At 40.7% G+C, this 17,982-nt stretch overlaps 1 protein-coding gene across 1 annotated transcript; it reads left to right on the top strand.

The window, feature by feature from the left end:
- The first annotated feature begins 3,558 nt into the window (after nt 1–3,558).
- On the top strand, nt 3,559–16,826 carry LOC100769086 (zinc finger protein 75D-like). Its single transcript, XM_027433426.1, has 3 exons — nt 3,559–3,918; nt 5,456–5,582; nt 16,114–16,826. Exons 1-3 carry the CDS (start codon nt 3,559–3,561, stop codon nt 16,824–16,826), a joined length of 1,200 nt encoding a protein of 399 aa, XP_027289227.1.
- The last annotated feature ends 1,156 nt before the right edge of the window (nt 16,827–17,982 follow it).

The raw sequence follows: 17,982 nt of genomic DNA, 5'->3' as shown, positions 1-17,982 counted from the left end.
AAAGAAAAGAAAGGAAAGGAAAGGAAAAGAAAAGAAAAGAAAAGAAAAGAAAAGAAAAGAAAAGAAAAGAAAAGAAAAGAAAGAAAGCCTAGAGTGAGAGTTCCAGTTCTTCCTGAAACCGTAGAGAACAGAAGAGAGATTACTGGGTGTGGCCTCACGAAATACCCCGGAAACACAGCTCTCTCCCCACCCACCCACATCCCGCTCGGGGGACATTTTGTTTGGCAGGCACAGCGAATGCACACGAGAGGAGGCACCACATACAGAAAAAGCCCCTTTCGTGAAAGCAAAGTTGCCTCTACCTAATAACGGTGGCAGACAAGGTGAGTTGGGTTCCCTTTGGCCTTCCTTTTAAGAGATCATTTGTAGCACCTGCTAGCTGGTGGTGAGTGGGCGTCAACTGGGACACCATGTTTTTCCACAGAGTTGCCTCAAGTTTGGACATTAAGAAAAAAAATAGATTGCCAAAATGGGTGTTTGGGGGAGGACTTCCAAAGTCCTTAATATGCAACTAAATTCAACCATTAGGGTGAGTATAGGGCGCTTTGCTCCTTTTCCTTACCCAGGTAATTTTGTCCTTGAAGGGAAACTTTTGGTCACTCTGTGCAGTTTTCCTGGTGGACAAGGGAGTGTTTTAACCGGCATTCTGACATGTCTAGGTGCATAGCTAGAAGGTTCCTTCTGTAGTCTGCATTTTATACTTGCTGAGGACAGGTTCTTCTAGATAGAAAATAGAAATGCAGGTAAAATAGTACATATCGAATATTAAACAGCATTACGGTTACACTGAGAGCACCAGGGGATTAGACATACGGCATAGTTCAGAAGACTGTAGTAAAATATTTATTTTGTCTTAAATTCTGTGTGTGGGTAGGTGTGAGTTGTATATGTCCAGGGAGATTCGATGTGTCAGATCTCTCTGGTGTTTGAGTTACGAGGAAGTGTTAACTGCCAATGTAGTTATTGGAAGTGGAACTTGGGTGCACCAGCCCTTGTAACGACTGAGGCTGAGCAATGGCTGCAGCTGCAACACCGCATAAAAAAATAAAAAAAAAACCCAGAAGTGTCGTTTTGTCTGTGTGTGTGTGTGTGTGTGTGTGTGTGTGTGTGTGTGTGTGTGTGTGTGTGTGTGTGCATGCGCGCGCGTGGGCATGCGTAGGCAGCCTTACTTCTGTGACTTCACATCGAGTTCTGCTAACAGGAGCTCCGCCAACTTGGGCTCGTGAATTCCTTTGCTCCTTCACTTGTACAACTTTGGAAGATAGTTCTCTGGCCTTTTTTGTCTGTCTTCCTTCCTTCCTTCCTTCCTTCCTTCCTTCCTTCCTTCCTTCCTTCCCTCCCTCCCTCCCTCCCCCTCCCTCCCTCCCTTCCTTCCTTCCTTCCTTCCTTCTTTCTTTCTTTCGTGTGTGTGTGTGTGTGTGTGTGTGTGTGTGTGTGTGTGTGTGTGTGTGTGATACCTGTGTCTGTGTGTCTGTGTCTGTGAGGATCCCGTGCAAGTGGAGTTTAAGACGGTCGCGCGTCTGATGTCATGTGGGTTTTAGGAATGAAACCTAGGTCCTCTGAAACAACACTGACTGCACTAGCCATCTCTCCTGTAGCAGCAGTCTTCTCTCCCACCATGTGAGTCCCAGTGATGTAACTCAAGTTATATTGTTTAGTGGAAAGCCCCTTTAACCACTGAGCCTAGCCACCTTACCAATTCCTCATAAGCCATTTTTAAAAGATTTTACTTTTTTGGGTGGCACACATGTGTGTGCCTGTGGTGGGGAGGTGGGAGCAGCACTGTCCCGAGAGGTGATTGAATTCTTGGATTTTATACAGGCTGTTGTGAGCTGCAAGGATGCTGCGAACTGAACTGGGCTTCTCTGTAAGAGCAATGATCGCTTCTAGCAGCTGAACTGCCTCAACAGCCTATCCTAAGCTTTTTCTTTTGGGGGGCAGGCTCTCACTATGTAACCATGACTGTCCTGGAACTCACTGTGCGTGCCAGGTGTCATGTGCCACCATACCTGAGCTTCATATGCCCATTTTAACAATCTCATTTGTGATGTCTTCCAAAAAGGGACTACTGTTTTTTTTAACATGTGGGTTTCATTATTTCTGTCAGAATTTCTGAGTGTTAACCAGAGACAGGAATCAGAAGTGAGAGAATGAAGAGAAGCTTTATCCTCTCTTGTTTCTCCTCTGTGTTCTATCTACCAATCCTTCCTCAGAACCTGTCCTCAGCAAGGATCAAATACAGACTCCATCAGCCACTTCAAACATCCAGAGGCAACCTTCTAACTATGTGCCTATGCAACCAGAGTGTTGGTTAGAGCACAGACACAGGCTGCTCACATGGGAAGTGTTTGTGGATGTCAGTGATCCACGGAGAAAGTGCGATGAATTACTGATGTGGATTTGGGTGGTAATGTTCACCCCTGCACTCATAAAGGTCACCAGTTCTCACTAGCTCATGCTCATCATACCACAGAAAGATCCATTTGGCTTCTGCTGACACAAAAACCTACAAAGTGCCACACTACCTCCTGTGTTTCAAAGAACAAAACAAGGACCCGTGTCTTTGCATACTTGCTACCTCCTGAGAGTTTTCTTGTTCTTTCTGCTGGATCGCCTGCCTCTGGGAAATCAGGCCATCAAGGGTATCCTTAGCCTGGAGAATACACAGTCATATTCTCTTTTTAAAATAACCTGGCACTTGAATATCTTGTAAGCAAAAGGCAGCTGTAAGGTTTTTTTTTTTTTTTTTAAGTTAAACACATACTTGAATGCACAGGAACAAATTTGCACAGGGCCCTTTATAAACTCTTTAGAGATGGGCATCCCACAAGTATCAGTGGTCTGTTTGCATTGCGGGAGGACATTCATGGAGATACATTTGGTTATCTTGCCTCTAATGATATCTCTGATCTTACTGTCTTGGTTTTGCTCTCCATGTTAGTACAGTGGAAATGGAAAAATGTTAAACAGTCCATGAAGCAAAAAACTGCACTTATTGTGAAAGAGTTACTGGACATAGAAGTTAGGTTTCCACTGAGTGAAGCTGAAAGACTAGGGTTATCTGTTACATGGCAAAGGACCACAAATACACCTTACTTGTGACAGTCGGACCAACATGCACAAGTACTGGAGAGTCTCAGAGCTCCTTTTAGCCATCGGGTGCCAGTTTTGTTATTCACCAACTTTTCCTAAAGTTTTCACCAAAAAAGAGGGCATTGTTTGGCATTTGTCTTTACTGAGCTATGCTGTAATCTAGTGTGGGGAAAAAAAAAGAAGTGTAACATCAGAAGTAATGCATACCATGATATTTGACACTTGAATTTAAAGGAGCATTTTTACTTTTCTTTCACTTTTCTTTGGTAATAAATGGCAAGTGAATCTATCATGTAATTTTTCTGTTTTATTGGTCTCTCTCTTCCCCTGTATCTGCCCTTAGGAAGAAGAATCATTCATTTATTGGTTTTGTATCAAACCTGATGGTCCCTCACTTCTGAAAGGTAGCACCAAGGGGATAACATTATCTCCTAGAAAAGTAAACTGTTCTTACAGCAAGTGACAATGAGTGAGGTGAAGGAAGATGGGGGCTTCGGCGCTCACATGGGGGGTGTGCAGAATAGGAATGATAGCTCACAAACAGAAATTCACCCTCCCAAAAATGCTCAGCCGCACTTCCGGAACAATCAAGTATCTGGACCACTAGAGGTTGCCCAAAAGCTTCGTGAATTATGCTATCAGTGGCTGATGCCAGAGACCAACTCAAAAAGTCAGATGGTAGAATCTCTGGTGCTAGAGCAGTTCCTGAACATTTTGCCCGGGGCAATAAAGAACTGGGTGCGAAAGCATCGTCCAGAGGATGTCAAACAGGCCATGTCTCTTGTTGGATTCTTGCAGACAGAGCCTGATGCCGTGCCCAACGAGGTGAGAATTAAGATTCCTTGTGAAGCACAATGACATAGGATAAAGGAAGATGTGTCTTGGTTTGGGGAGGGAGACAGATTTAATCACATTTTCTCATTCCTTTAGATTGGCTAGGCTGGGGCTGGAGAAATGGCTCAGTGGTTAAGAGAGCTGACTTCTCTTCCAGATAATTGGGGTTCAATTCCCAGCACCCACATGACAGTTCATAACTGTTTGTACCACCTGGTACAGGGGATCCGAAACCCTCACACAGACACACATGCAGGCAAAACACCAATTATGTAAACTCAAACAACAAAAAAAAAAACGATTTAGAATTGCTAGGCTGGATCCAAAATAATGTACTGACATTCACTTCATGGAGTTCAGAGTCCCCGGCAGTCTTTTATGGCCTTAAAGGCCAGGAACTGATGGTAGTGGGCCTACGCTAGCAGATCTAAGAATACAACACTTGAGATGTTAGAAACAGAAATAAAAGGCAAGAAAGAAATGGGAAGGTGGATCTAAAACATATTGCAGTACAGAGACGAAAGTAGAGGGTGGAGAACAGAAGCACAAGTTAGACAGTTTGGGGAAGAGAACAAAGGAAGAAGAAACATGTAAAGCAAAATTGAAAAAAGACATTGAAGAAAAATGCCCACAGAGAGATAGGGGTAATCTAGGTGCTGAGGGTGGTATCCTCTAATGAAAACACAGCCCTTAGCTGAGAGCAAAGGACCTCCACTATTCTCTCCTAGTGACATGTTCTGGGTGCTGCTGTTGTGTGGGGAACCAAGATATACCCCCAGGGGACAGGAGCATATCACCTCCCTACATGAACCAACCTAAGAATATAAAGTAGAGTTTATTTTTGGCCTCTTACTGTAACCAAGTCATGTGGAGACAGGTTGGTACTCATCCCTGTCTTCATTTTTCTCTTTGTTTTATTCCCTTTCCCCTACAAAAGTTTTTCTTACTTATAGGGAGATATCAAAATTAGGCTGCCAAGAAAAGCCTCTTAAGTTCCATGCCTTATCTTTCACATAAAAAGAAAAGAGAAATTCACTTCACAAGGGTCAGAGTCAAGAAAGCAAATGATGAAGATAGCTTCAGGGCAACACACCACTATGCTCGATACAATATTGGTCATGTCCTGAGCTGTGGCTGTGTTTGTAGGCATGGAGGCTGCTGAGTAGAAGGGCTGGAAGAAGTCAGACTGCCCTTTGTTATTGTAATTCTCATCTTTTTCAGGAAGCCACATTCCTGCTTTTTCCTTCTGTTAACACCTATAGTGACCACTATGTATTCTGGGGTTTGTTAGACCTTAATGCTCTCCAGGCAACTAGACTGGGCATGATGAGAATGAGAATCGGTATTTCACAGGCTATTTACTGGTCCACTTAGCTACTTCCTGTCATTTCAGTTTCTCCACCTAAATTCTATACGAATTTCTTCAGCACGCAAACTACCACGTGATCCAGAGGCAGGTGACCAAACAGATTCTGCAATGCTAGTACTAAACATATGTCAGTTTTTGTTTGTTTGTTTGTTTGTTTAGGTCTTGTTGACATTTGAAGATATAGAAATGCAGTGTTGTGAGGAGGAGCGGGGTTTACTGGGTCCTTCTCAGAAGACATGCTACAGTGATGTCACGCTGAACATCTGCAATATAGCCACCTCTCTAGGTAAAGATACCCCTTCCCCTTTGTGTATAAGTGGCATATACTGTGGCCTGTGTTTATGAAAATACACCCCGTGAGAAAGCCCCTGTTGGACTATAATTGAATTAGATTGTGTCTTAACTGTTGAATCCAGGAACTCTTTCTCTTTTCTGGATTCTAATGCTTTGCCAGATGTTTGGCTTGCAGTAATTATCTCTGTAAAATATTCTTTTTATCTTCTTCCCAATGGACATCTACAGAATAAAAGTTTTTCATTTTAAGGAAGATGAATTTTTCCTGTGAGAGTATATGGTTTCACCATGAAGGCTGGAACTCTTAACTCCCTTAGCTCTAGATACCTATAATTTTTCCTAAATGTTTTATTTTGTTTTTACATTTAAGTCCATGCCATTTTGAATTAATTTTACATACAGTATGAAGTTAAGTTTGAGGCTGGTTGTTTTACCTATAGGTATTTGTATTATTCATGGATCTCTAGGGGAACAGAACTTAAAGAATTAATGAATGCATACATACATATATCTGTATATGTATGTTCACTGTGTGTGTGTGTGTGTGTGTGTGTGTGTGTGTGTGTGTGTGTGTGTGTGTGTGTGTGTGTGTGTGTGACTTATTTTATTAGAATGGCTTATAGCCTGTGGTCCAGCCATTCAATAATGGCTGTCTGTTGTTGGTTGTTTTTTTTTTTTTTTTTACTCTTTACTTTTTTTGCTCTTTGATCTTTGCTCTTATTTGGGGGGACACCACCCATCTCCCAAATATATCACACACAGAGGCTTATTATTACTTATGAGTGCCTGGCCTTAGCTTGGTTTATTTCTAGCCAGCTTTCATTAACCTAAACTACCCCACCCACCTTTTGCCTCTGGGCTTTTTCCTTTTCTTACTTCTGTACATCTTACTTTCACTCTTGCTTCTTCTTTCTCCTCCCAGATTTATCCCATTTATTCTCTCTTACTGTCAGCCCCTCTTATCCTTTCTCCCACCTTGCTATCAGTTGTACAGTGCTCAGTTCCTTATTAGACCAATCAGGTGTTTTAGACAGGCACAGTAATACAGCTTCACAGAGTTAAACAAATGCAACATAAAAGAATGCAACACATCTTTGCATCATTAAATAAATGTTCCACAGCATAAACAATTGTAGATATTAAAATAATATTCTACAACAGCTGTCTAAGAATCCAGCAGTTGTTCAGTCCATGAGGCTGGATGTGAAAGCTGACCTTCAGTATACAGTGGCTCCACAGTATACAGTGGAGCACCCAAATAAGTGTGCTCTGGTGTTAGTGAAGAAATGGGCTTCCTAACAGGATAGCAAACAGGCAAAGAGAGCAAGCTGGTTTTTTTCCCTGTGTCCTTTATACAGGATGCCAACAGAAGGTGTGGCCCAGATTCAAGGTGGATCTTCCCACCTGAAAGATCCAGATTAAAAGTGGGTCTTTCCATTTCAAATGATTTAATTAAGAAAATGTAATCCCTCACAGGTATACCCAGCCACTTGGGTCTTAGTTAATTCCAAATATAATCAAGTTGAAAACTGATAATAGCCATTACAATGTTGAATTGCCTCAGCATCATTTATTGACAGTTCTGTCCTTCCTCCATTGAATTTCTTCTTTGTTTTGTGTCAAAAGATAGTTGGCAATTTGTATACATCTGCCCAGACGGAGTTTACTGTCTGTCTGTGACTGTGGAACTCTATTACTATAACTGTATAATAAGCCTTCATATCTATTGTACAGAATTTTCCCACTTTTTTGTCACCATTCTTCTAGCTGTGATGGGAGAAGTGGCTCAGTGGTCAACAGTACTTGCTGCTCTTCCAAAGGACCTGAGTGCAGTTCCTGTCATTCAAGGTGGCTCACAAACTGCCTGTAACTCCAGCTTTTCTGATCTCCTTGGCACTGCACACATGTGGCTCAAACACACTCACAAATAAATAAAACCTTTTTTATAAAAAGTGCTTTCTAGCTCTTGTATAGCCTAGGGTTTGTATATAAATTTTATTTTAATTATATTAACTCAAAGACACAAACATTTTATAAATATGTGAATTCTAAAAAGGCTGAAGATAGGTTTGGAATAACTTAATGGACCCAAGCAATGATGTCACTGTTATAATCAATAGGGTTTTATTTTATTTTTTTCTTCAGTCACATTCAGGTTTATTGTTCCTCAATTTACTTTCAGGAGTGAAACAGGATTATTCTTTTATTTAAATAACTTTTTTCATTTATTTTATGTACTGACCAGTTTCCCCTCCCTCCCCTCTTCCTGTCTGAGTCCCATCCCCATCCACTCCTCTGCCATCTCCATTCAGGAAATTGTAGGCCTCCCATGGGCTTGAACAAAGCATGGCACATCAAATTGAGGTAGGACCTAGCTTCTCTCCCCGTATCAATGCCCGGATGAGGTAATCCAGCATGGGGAACAGGTTCCCAAAAGGCAGATAAGTGCCAGGGTCAGGTCCAGATCACACTACGAGGGGCCTTAAAAACAGACCAAGCTACACAACTGTCACACACATGAAGAGGGCCTAGATCAATCCCATGCAGGCTCCCTAACTGTTGTCCCAGATTCCACATGCTCCCACCATCTCGGGTCAGCTCTCTGTGAGTTCCCCTTCATGATCTTGAATCCCTGGTTTATATAATTCCTCCTTCCTTTCTTCAGGAGGATTCCTGGAACTAGGCCCAGTGCCTAGTTGGTGTGGATCTCTGCCTCTGCTTCCATCAGTTACTGGGTTAAGATTCTCCAATGACAATTAGGGTAGTCACCAATCTAATACAGTAGATGGCCAGTTCAGGCATCCTCACCACTATTGCTAGGAGTCTTACCTTGGATCATCCTTGTGGATTATTTGGAGTTTCCCTGGCACCCAGATTTCTCCCTAACCCCAAAATGCCCCCATCAAGATATCTATTTCATTACCCCCTCTGTCCTGCCCCCAACCCTCCTCACACACACGGAATGCCCAACTCCCACCCCATCCACAGTTTACCTAGGAGATCACTTCTATTTCCTCTTCCCAGGGAAATCCATGCATTACTCTTTCGGACCTCTTTGTTATCTAGCCTCTCTGGGGCTATGAGTTGTAGGTTTGTTACCCTGTACTTTATCCACTTACAAGTATGTACCATGTTTGTCTTTCTGGTTCTGGGTTACCTCACTCAGAATGTTTTTTTTTCCTAGTTCCATCCATTTGTCTGCAAATTTCATGATGTCATTTTTTTTGCAGCTGAGTAATACTCCATTGTGTAAATGTATCACGTTTTCCTTATCGATTCTTTTGTTGAGGAACATCTAGGTTGTTTGCCAGTTCTGGCTATTACAAATAATCCTGATAGGAACATAGCTGAGGAAGTGTGCTTCTGGTATGACTGAGCATCTTTTGGGTATATACCCAATGTTCGTATAGATAGGTCTTGAGGTAGATTGATTCCCATTTTTTTCTGAGAAACCGACATAGTGATTACCAAAGTGGCTGTATATATTTGCACTCCCACCACCAGTAGAAGAGTGTTCCTCTTACTCCACATCCTCTCCAGCATAAGCTGTCATCAGTGATGTTGGTGTTGGTGAAGATCTTTTCCCATTCTGTGGGCTGCTATTTTGTCTAATTGACAGTGTCCTTTGCCTTACAGAAGAAGCTTTTCAGTTTCAGGAGGTCCCATTTATTAATTGTCAACCTCAGTGTCTGTGCTACTGGTGTTATGTTCAGGATGTGGTATCTTGTTCCGATGCATTCAAGGCTATTTCTACTTACTCTTTTATTAGTTTTGGTGTAACTGGATTTATGTTGAAGTCTTTGATCCACTAGGACTTGAATTTTGTGCATGGTGATAGATATGGATCTATCTGCAATCTTCTACATGCCAACATCCATTTGTGCCAACACCATTTGTTGAAGATGCTTTCTTTTTTCCATTGTACAATTTTGGCTTCTTTGTCAAACATAAGGTGTTCATAGGTATGTGGATTAATATCAGGGCCTTCAATTTGATTTTATTGATCCATATGCCTGTTTTTATGCCAATACCAAGCTGTTTTTATTACTGTAGCTCTATGGTAGAGTTTGAAGTCAGGGATGGTGGTGCCTCCTTTATTGTACAGGGTTGTTTGAGCTATCCTGGGTTCTTTGTTTTTCTATATGAAGTTGAGTATTGTTCTTTCAAGGTCTGAGGATAATTGTGTTGGGATTGCATTGAATCTGTAGATTGCTTTTGACAAGATTGCCATTTTTACTATGTTAATCCTACCTGTACATGAACATGGGAGATCTTTCCATTTTGTGATATTTTCTTCAAAGACTTAAAGTTCTTGTCATATAGGACTTTTACTTGTTTGGTTAGAATTACTCCAAGATATTTTATGTTATTTGTGACTATTTGTAAAGGGTAATGTCTCCCTGATTTCTTTCTCAGCCCTATCATTTGTATATAGGAGGGCTACTGATTGTTTTTTACTTTATCTTGTATCCCAACACATTACTGAAGGTGTTTATCAGCTGTAGGAGTTCCCTGGTAGAATTTTTGGGGTCACTTATGTATACAATCATATCTGCAAATAACAAAGGTTTCACTTCTTCCCTTCCAATTTGTATTCCCTTGATGTCCTTTTGGTGTCTTATTGCTCTATCAAGAATTTCAATTACCATATTGAATAGATATGGAGAAAATGGATAGCATTTTTTGTTCCTAATTTTAGTGGAATTGTTTTATGTTTCCCTCCATTTAGTTTGATGTTGGCTTACTGTATATTGCCTTTATTATGTATAGGTATGTTCCTTGTATCTCTATTCTCTCCAAGACCTTTATCATAAAGGGGTGCTGGATTTTGTGGAAGGTTTTTCCAGCATCTAATGAGATGATCGTTAGGGTTTTTTCTTTCAGTTTGTTTACATGGTGGTGCATCTTTGGGATGAAGCCTACTTGATCATGTTAGATTATTCTTTTTATGTATTCTTGGATTCCGTTTGCCAGTATTTTATTGAGTATTTTTGCATCAATGTTAGGGAGGAAGATTGGTCTGTAATCCTCTTTCTCTGTTACATATCTGTGTGGTTTGGGTGTCAGGGTAACTGTAGCCTCCTAAAAAGAATTTGAAAAGTTCCTTCTGTTTCTATTGTGTGGAACATTTTGAGGAGCGTTGATATTAGGTCTTCTTTGAAATTCTGGTAGAATTCTGCACTGAAATCATTTGTCCATGGGCTTTTTTTTGTTGGGAGACTTTAAGTGACTGCTTCTGTTTCCTGAGGGTTTATATGACTATTTAAATAGATTATCTGGTTTTGATTTAATTTTGTTATGTGGTAGCTATCAAGAAAATTGTCAACTTCTTTTAAATGTTCCAATTTTGTGGAGTACAGGTTTTTGAAATATGACCTAATAATTCTCTGGATTTCCTCAGTATCTGTTGTTACATCCCCCCTTTTCATTTCTGATTTGTTGATTTGGATATTCTTTCTCTGTCTTTTGGTTAGTTTGGATAAGGATTTGTCTATCTAGTTGATTTTTCTCAAAGAACCAACTCTTTGTTTCATTGATTCTTTGTATTGTTCTCTTTGTTTCTATTTTGTTGATCTTAGCCATGAGGTTGTTTATTTCCTGTGGTCTTCTCCTAGGTGAGTTTGCTTCTTTTTGTTCTAGAGCTTTCAGCTGTTAAGTCTAGTGTGAGATGTCTCCAAATTCTTGATGTAGTAGGCATTTAGTGTTATGAACTTTCCTCCTAGCACTCCTGTAAGTTTTGATATGTTGTGCATCCATTTTCATTGAATTCTAGGAAGTCTTTCATTTCTTTCTTTCTTTCTTCCTTGACCTAATGGTAATTCAGTTGACAGTTGTTAAGTTTCCATGAGTTTGTAGGCTTTCTGTAGTTGGTGTTGTTGAATTCTAACTTTAACTCATGGTATATTTGGATGAAACTTTCTGTAGCTATCTGTAAGTCCATTTGAGTCATAACATCTGTTAGTTCCTTTATTTTTCTGGTAAGTTTCTGTTTGGCAATCCTGTCCACTGATGAGAGTGGAGTGTTGAAGTCTCCCACTATTAATGTGTGGTGTTTGATATGTGATTTAAGCTTTAATACTATTTTTACATATGTAAATAGCCTTGTATTTGGTACATAAATGTTCAGAATTGAGACTTCGTCTTGGATCTTTCTTGTGGTAAATATAAAATGTCCTTCCCCATCTCTTTTGATTAATTTTATTTTGAAGTCTCTTTTGTTAGATATTAGGATAGCTATACCAGCTTACTTCTTTGTCTGTTTGATTGGAAAATCTTTTCCCAACCCTTTACTCTGAGGTAAATGTGTGTGTTTGTATTTGAGGTCTGTTTCATGTATGCAGCAAAAGGATGGATCCTGTTTTCATGTCTAATCGGTTAGCCTGTGTCTTTTTATAGGTGAAGTGAGACCATTAATATTAAGGGAAAATAATGACCAGTGATTACTAGTTCCTGTTACTTTTTGGTTTTATTATTGGTGGTTGTGGTGTATGTGTGTTTCCCTTCTTTGGGATTTGTTGGTGTGGGATTATCTATTGCCTGTTTTCATGGGTGCAGCTAACTTCCTTGAATTGGAGTTTTACTTTTAGTACTTTCTGTAGGGATGGATTTATGGATAGGTATTGTTTAAATCTGGTTCATCTTGTTTTCTCCATCTATGGTGACTGAAAGTTTTGCTGGGTATAGTAGTCTCGGATGGCATCCATGGTCTCTTAGTGTTTGCAAAACATCTGTCCAAGGACTAGAGAAATGGCTCAGTGGTTGAGAGTACTGGCTGCTGTTCCGGAGGTCCTGAGTTCAATTCCAGCAACCACATGATGGCTCACAATCATCTGGTGCCCTCTTCTGGCCTGTAGGGGTACATGCAGACAGAACACTATACATAATAAATAAACAAATCTTTTTTTAAAAGTCTCCTTGTCTTAAAAAAAAAAACAAAATAAAAAATAAATAAATAATAAAAAAGTCTATCCAAGACCTTCTAGCTTTTAGAGTCTCATTGAGAAGTTGGACATAATTTTGATAGGTCTGCCTTTATATGTTCCTTGCCTGTTTTCCTTTGCAGCTCTTAATATTCTTTATTCTGTATGTTTAGTGTTTTGATTATCATGTGGTTAGATGACTTTTTTTGGTCCAGTCTATTTGGTGTTCTGTAGGCTTCTTGTATCTTCATAAGCATGTCCTACTTTAGGTTGGGAAAGTTTTCTTCTGTGATTTTGTTGAATATGTTTTCTGCGCCTTTGAATTGGGTTTCTTCACCTTCTTCTATACCTATTATCCTTAAGGTTGGTCTTTTCATGGTGTCCCAGATTTCCTGAATATTTTGTGTTAAGAATTTTTTGGATTTAACATTTTCTTTGACCAATGAATCTATTTCCTCTATTGTATCTTCAGCACCTGAGATTCTCTCTTCCATCTCGTGTATTCTGCTTGCATCTGTAGTTCCTATTCACCTTCCCAGAATTCCCATTTCCAGAATCCCCTCAGTTTGTGTTCTCTTTATTGCCTCTATTTCAGTTTTCAAGTCTTGAACTGTTTCCTTCACCTGTATGATTGGTTTTTTTTTTTTTTTCTGATTGTCTTTAAGGGATTAATTGATTTCTTCCACTTTTTGTTTGTCTTTTCCTCCATTTCATTTTTAAAAAATGTATTTTTTATTTAAATTTGAAACAAGCTTGCTTTTACATGTAAATTGCAGTTCCCTCTCCCTCCCTCCTCCCATGCCCCCAAACCCCTATCCCATCCCCTCTCTGCTCCCCAGGGAGGGTGAGGTCTTCCACGGGGGATCTTCACAGTCTGTCATATCCTTTGGAGAAGGGCCTAGGCCCTCCCCCGTGTGTCTAGGCTGAGAGAGTATCCTCCCTCTCTGTGGAATAGGCTCCCAAAGTCCATTCGTACACAAGGGATAAATACTGATCCACTGCCAGAGGCCATAGATTGCCCAGGCCTCCAAACTGACACCCAAGTTCAGGGGGTCTGGATCAGTCCCATGCTGGTTTCCCAGCTATCAGTCTAGGAAGCAAGAGTTGTCCCTTGTTCAGGTCAGCTGTTTCTGTGGGTTTCTCCAGCAGGGTCTTGACCCCTTTGTTTATCAGTCTTCCCTCTCTGCAACTGGATTCCAGTTCAGTTCAGCCTTGTTGGAGGAGGTGTATCACTGGGGTAGGCCCAGTGTCTCTCTCCCTGTCTCTTTCTATCTCTGTCTCTGTCTTTCTCTCTTTCTGTCTCAGTCTCCCTCCCTTTTTCCTTCCCTCTCTTTTTCTCTCTTCCCCCCTCTCCCTCGGATATAAAGCTCTCAGCTACTTCTCCATCGCCATGCCTGTCTGCTGTGCACCTTGATGGTCATGGGCTAACCCTGAAACTGTAAGCAAGCACTGAATGAAACACTTTCTTTGACAAGACTCACTCTGGTCACGGTGTCTCTTCACAGCAGTAGAGCAGTAGCTAAGATACTTTGCCTGCCTATGTGCAATCTTCAGTTCAAATATATGGCAATCTGTCTCTGGAAGCCTGGAACTTTGAGCAGCTGGAGTAGTTTCCATTTTTCTTCCATTTAGCTCCTTTTTAATTCCCAACAGTTCTTCCCGTGCATTTCGTTAGCAAGATGTAACTTTCTAGAATAGAGTGGCACTGGCACTCTTTCTGTTGCTTTCCTGCCTTTCTCCTCTTTAACTGGAACACATTTTGTAGAACTTTTTTATGTAGTTTTCTATTTTATCCAGACTTCAACTGTCATTTCCTGTTTCTTTCTTTGTTCTTGTTTGTGCTTTTGATTATCTTCCAATTTATTGAGGAAATACAATATATTTATTGTATCCTTTCTTTAAGGTTTTTTGTCTCTTTTTGCTGCATTTCAGTTTTCAAATTCTGAATGGATTTTCTTCCTTTCGTCTCAAGACAGAAGCTGTGGGCAGCGCCTCTCATACTGTTGAGCTTCGTCCTCTGCTTTTCCAGGGAAGTATTCTAGAACTTTTCCATGGATTCTCACTTCCCTTGATCAATTTGTCACTCACCTTCACAAAGTTATAGTCGTCATAATAACCAACACTATTCCATACTGTGCTTAGTTCTGAAGTCCCATTTTTTGTTTGTGGCTGAGAGATGCACAGTTGGTAAAGTGTTTAACATACAGGGGTGAGGACCTGAGTTAGATCCCCACCACCACATCATAAAGTCAGATATGGTGGCCTGAAATGGTATTAACAATACCAGGGAGGTGGAGACAATGGATCTCCAGGGCTCACTGACTAGCTAACCTCATTTATTTAGTGATTATACCTTTGTCAGATTTGCTATTCACTCAAGTTACAACTGTCTTGGTTCTGAGTCTGATAAGTGACTTTTTAGTACATTCTGATAGCTTTATCTATTACAGTAAGAGAGCTCCAGTCCTATTTATCCATGCTATTTTAACAGACATCCACTCTGCATTAGTTTAACATACAGGGTGCTTGTTACATTTTTTTTAGTTTAACATGCAGGGTGTTTATTACTTTTTTGGATTTTTTGAGACAGGGTTTCTCTGTGTAGCTTTGTAGACCAGGCTGGCCTCGAACTCCGAGAGATCCATCCACCTCTACCTCCCAAGTGCTGGGATTAAAGGCGTGCGCCACCACCGCCTGGCTTGTTTATTACATTTATGTGGTTTTCTTCCAATGAGTTTTGTTTTCAGAGACTTTGTGGCTTTAATTTTGCATCTTTTGGTTTCTCTAATACTGCTAGATCTACCATGGGTTCTGGATGATGCTGTCTAAGGCAAGAAAGGCGTACAGTTGTGGAAGGAGGATCTCAACATAGGGAAGAAAAGGCTTCCGAAGCCAGGTTACTAGTTATAGCTGGGTCTCTCCTATTAGCTCTGCTTCTTCACTTTTGTAGCTCTTGTTAAAGGAAATATCTCATGCCTACAATGCTGATACTTCTTGTTCATTGGCCTTTCTGCCACACCATCGCTAGATGGAGCTGTTTGTACATGTTATGTCTCAGCAGCTTCTCATGGGAAGTGTCTGTGTTGGGATGGAATGCAAGTACACTCCCCAGTCTACTTACTGTTGACAAATACTAGGAGGATCCCTTTTCAGAGTCGTATCGGGTTTGCATGATATCTGACTTTAAAAGGTTTCACCCTCAGTCTGAGGAAGGAGTAAGTCTACCTAGACAGCCTTCTACAGATAGTTTTAAGTTGGGAAATACTGGGTTTAAGTTTCTGCTTTCTACTGGGTGTTTGGGTGCCTTGCTATGTTTTTTGTCTGTTTGTTGTTCCTTTCTGAAATTCTGAAATTCTGGAGTCCTAGACCTCTTTGCCTTTCTTCCACTTTTCATAATTTCCTTTTGTAACTTCTGGCACCATTTAATGATCTTTTTTCTGTACTCAACAGAGTGGACCAAGGGACTATGGATCGATACCATTTTTCCCAGCGTGGGCCAGAGGAACTCATTTATGTATTTCTTTAAAGTAATTATTGACAATTCTCTCTAGTCCTTTAAATTTTCTTTTCTATGAAACACCTGACTGGTGCTTTTCTTTATAGGGACAGGGTTAAAGCCAGAAGATGACATGGGAAATGATGAGTCCAAATCTGCCTCTATATCAGAAATAGAAGCAAGATCATCATCAAAAGTATCAAAAACCAGGAAGAAAACTACCCAGAAAAAAACCAGCAGGGAAGGCCATGTAGATACACTCGGGGTACAGGAAGGTGGTCAGGCTCTTCTGGGGAAGAAAGACATGGCAGGGTCAGTTAGTAAACCACAGCATCGAAAACCTTATAAATGTCAGGAGTGTGGGAAAGCCTTCAGAGTCCCTTCTGAGCTTGCTAGACACCAAAGAGTTCATACCAAAGAGAAGCCTTTTTCATGCCAGTATTGTAACCATTCCTTCAGGTGGAGTTCAGATTTTAAAAAACATTGCCTGGCACACCAAGGGATAAAACTGTATAAGTGCTCCTGGTGCCAGAAAAGCTTTGTTCATAGCACAAACTTACGTACACACATAGTAATTCATACAGGAGTGAAACCCTTTAAGTGTCTGGAATGTGAGAAAGCTTTTGCTCAGAAATGTCACCTCATTAAACACCAGGTAGTCCACACTGGTGAGCAACCCTATACCTGTAGCCTGTGTGAGAGAAAGTTTAACAGAAGGTCCAGCCTTCTCAGACACGAGAAGAAACGTTGTCCAGTAGCAAAGACGATGGCTGAAGTAAATCAGAACAGTGAAGTGACAAACTGTAGAGAAGACAATTAGGAGTTTCCCAATAAGAATCTGTCAAGGAAAGAAAATTGGGGAGAGTTATGTTTTGTATCACAGAAAGGAATCTACGCAGCTCCCCACTCCCAGCACTAAGTTTTAAGTGTTTAGCACAAAATGGGCACTTACTAAATTATGTTATGAATAAAAGAATGAAAATTTGGTTGTCAACTGTGTCTGTAGTTGTGTTTTTCTCTAACACTATCCTCTGGTGTCAGGTGCCATGAACCCTGTGTTCATTCTTCATACTTCCTCAGAAGAGACATAAAATGCTATTGCAGGAGTGAGTTCAGAGAGATTGATATGTGTAGGACAACTTCGGTGGCTATGACTTTAATCTCCATAGGCAACCAAGATGAAGAAGCAGGGAAATATACTTATGAACAGGAAGTGAGGATTAGTGTCTTCACCAGCACAAGTCTTCCCGTTGCAGCTGTCCTCCCGAGTTCTTACTTCTACATTGTCTTCTTTCAAGGAAGTTTGGGGAGCAAGAGAAGACCTGAAAGCCACAACAAACCGAAGACTCTTAGAAGTATTTGCACTCCTCTTGCAATTCTCTGTGTGTGCGCTTGCAGAATGGAATGATCGGGGAAGCACTACATGTCCACATTTAGTTAGTTACCTGTCTCAGTGCAAGTACAGGGCAGTAGTGAAATGACTTGATTATTTTGGCTTTTCTTATTCGTCCTGAAGACTTTCAAATGGGCGTATACCATTCCTGTCCCTAAAGGGAGGTCCAATTTTATGATTTCTTAGCCCTAAATGAGTATGGCTAATTTCTCTATAGAAAGGTCTGAGCATTTAATTTGCTGGTAGTGGCAAGAAGGGCCTTATGTCTCCTCTTTGACATGATGCACATCTGATATTACAAGGGTACATCCAAAAGCAGCCAGGCAAAGAAAGACATGTGCCTGATACTTATGGTCCCTATCAGAATCAGGCCAGATGAAAACTGCTTTGTGATGTTGTTATTTTCTCTCTTCTCCATTTGTGCAAGTAAAGGTGTATCAAAGGCCAATTTGTGCTATTGGGCAAGGTTGCCATATATTTTTTAAATGTTGCCATTAAAAATGACATTCCAGGGGCTGGAGAGATGGCTCAGAGGTTAAGAGCACCAACTGCTCTTCCAGAGGTCCTGAGTTCAATTCCCGGC

Source organism: Cricetulus griseus, chromosome X, assembly GCF_003668045.3.
Source record: "Cricetulus griseus strain 17A/GY chromosome X, alternate assembly CriGri-PICRH-1.0, whole genome shotgun sequence".
Classification (NCBI taxonomy): domain Eukaryota; kingdom Metazoa; phylum Chordata; class Mammalia; order Rodentia; family Cricetidae; genus Cricetulus; species Cricetulus griseus.
The sequence above is the reverse complement of the archived record's forward strand: the minus strand, read 5'-3'. Positions and strand labels throughout refer to the sequence as shown.

Excerpts from the sequence above, each read along its gene's own strand:
- LOC100769086 (XM_027433426.1), top strand. The coding sequence starts at position 3,559 with ATGAGTGAGGTGAAGGAAGATGGGGGCTTCGGCGCTCACATGGGGGGT. Across the intron at positions 3,919-5,455 it reads CTGATGCCGTGCCCAACGAG|GTCTTGTTGACATTTGAAGA; the intron begins GTGAGAATTAAG and ends TTGTTTGTTTAG. Across the intron at positions 5,583-16,113 it reads CAATATAGCCACCTCTCTAG|GGACAGGGTTAAAGCCAGAA; the intron begins GTAAAGATACCC and ends TTTTCTTTATAG.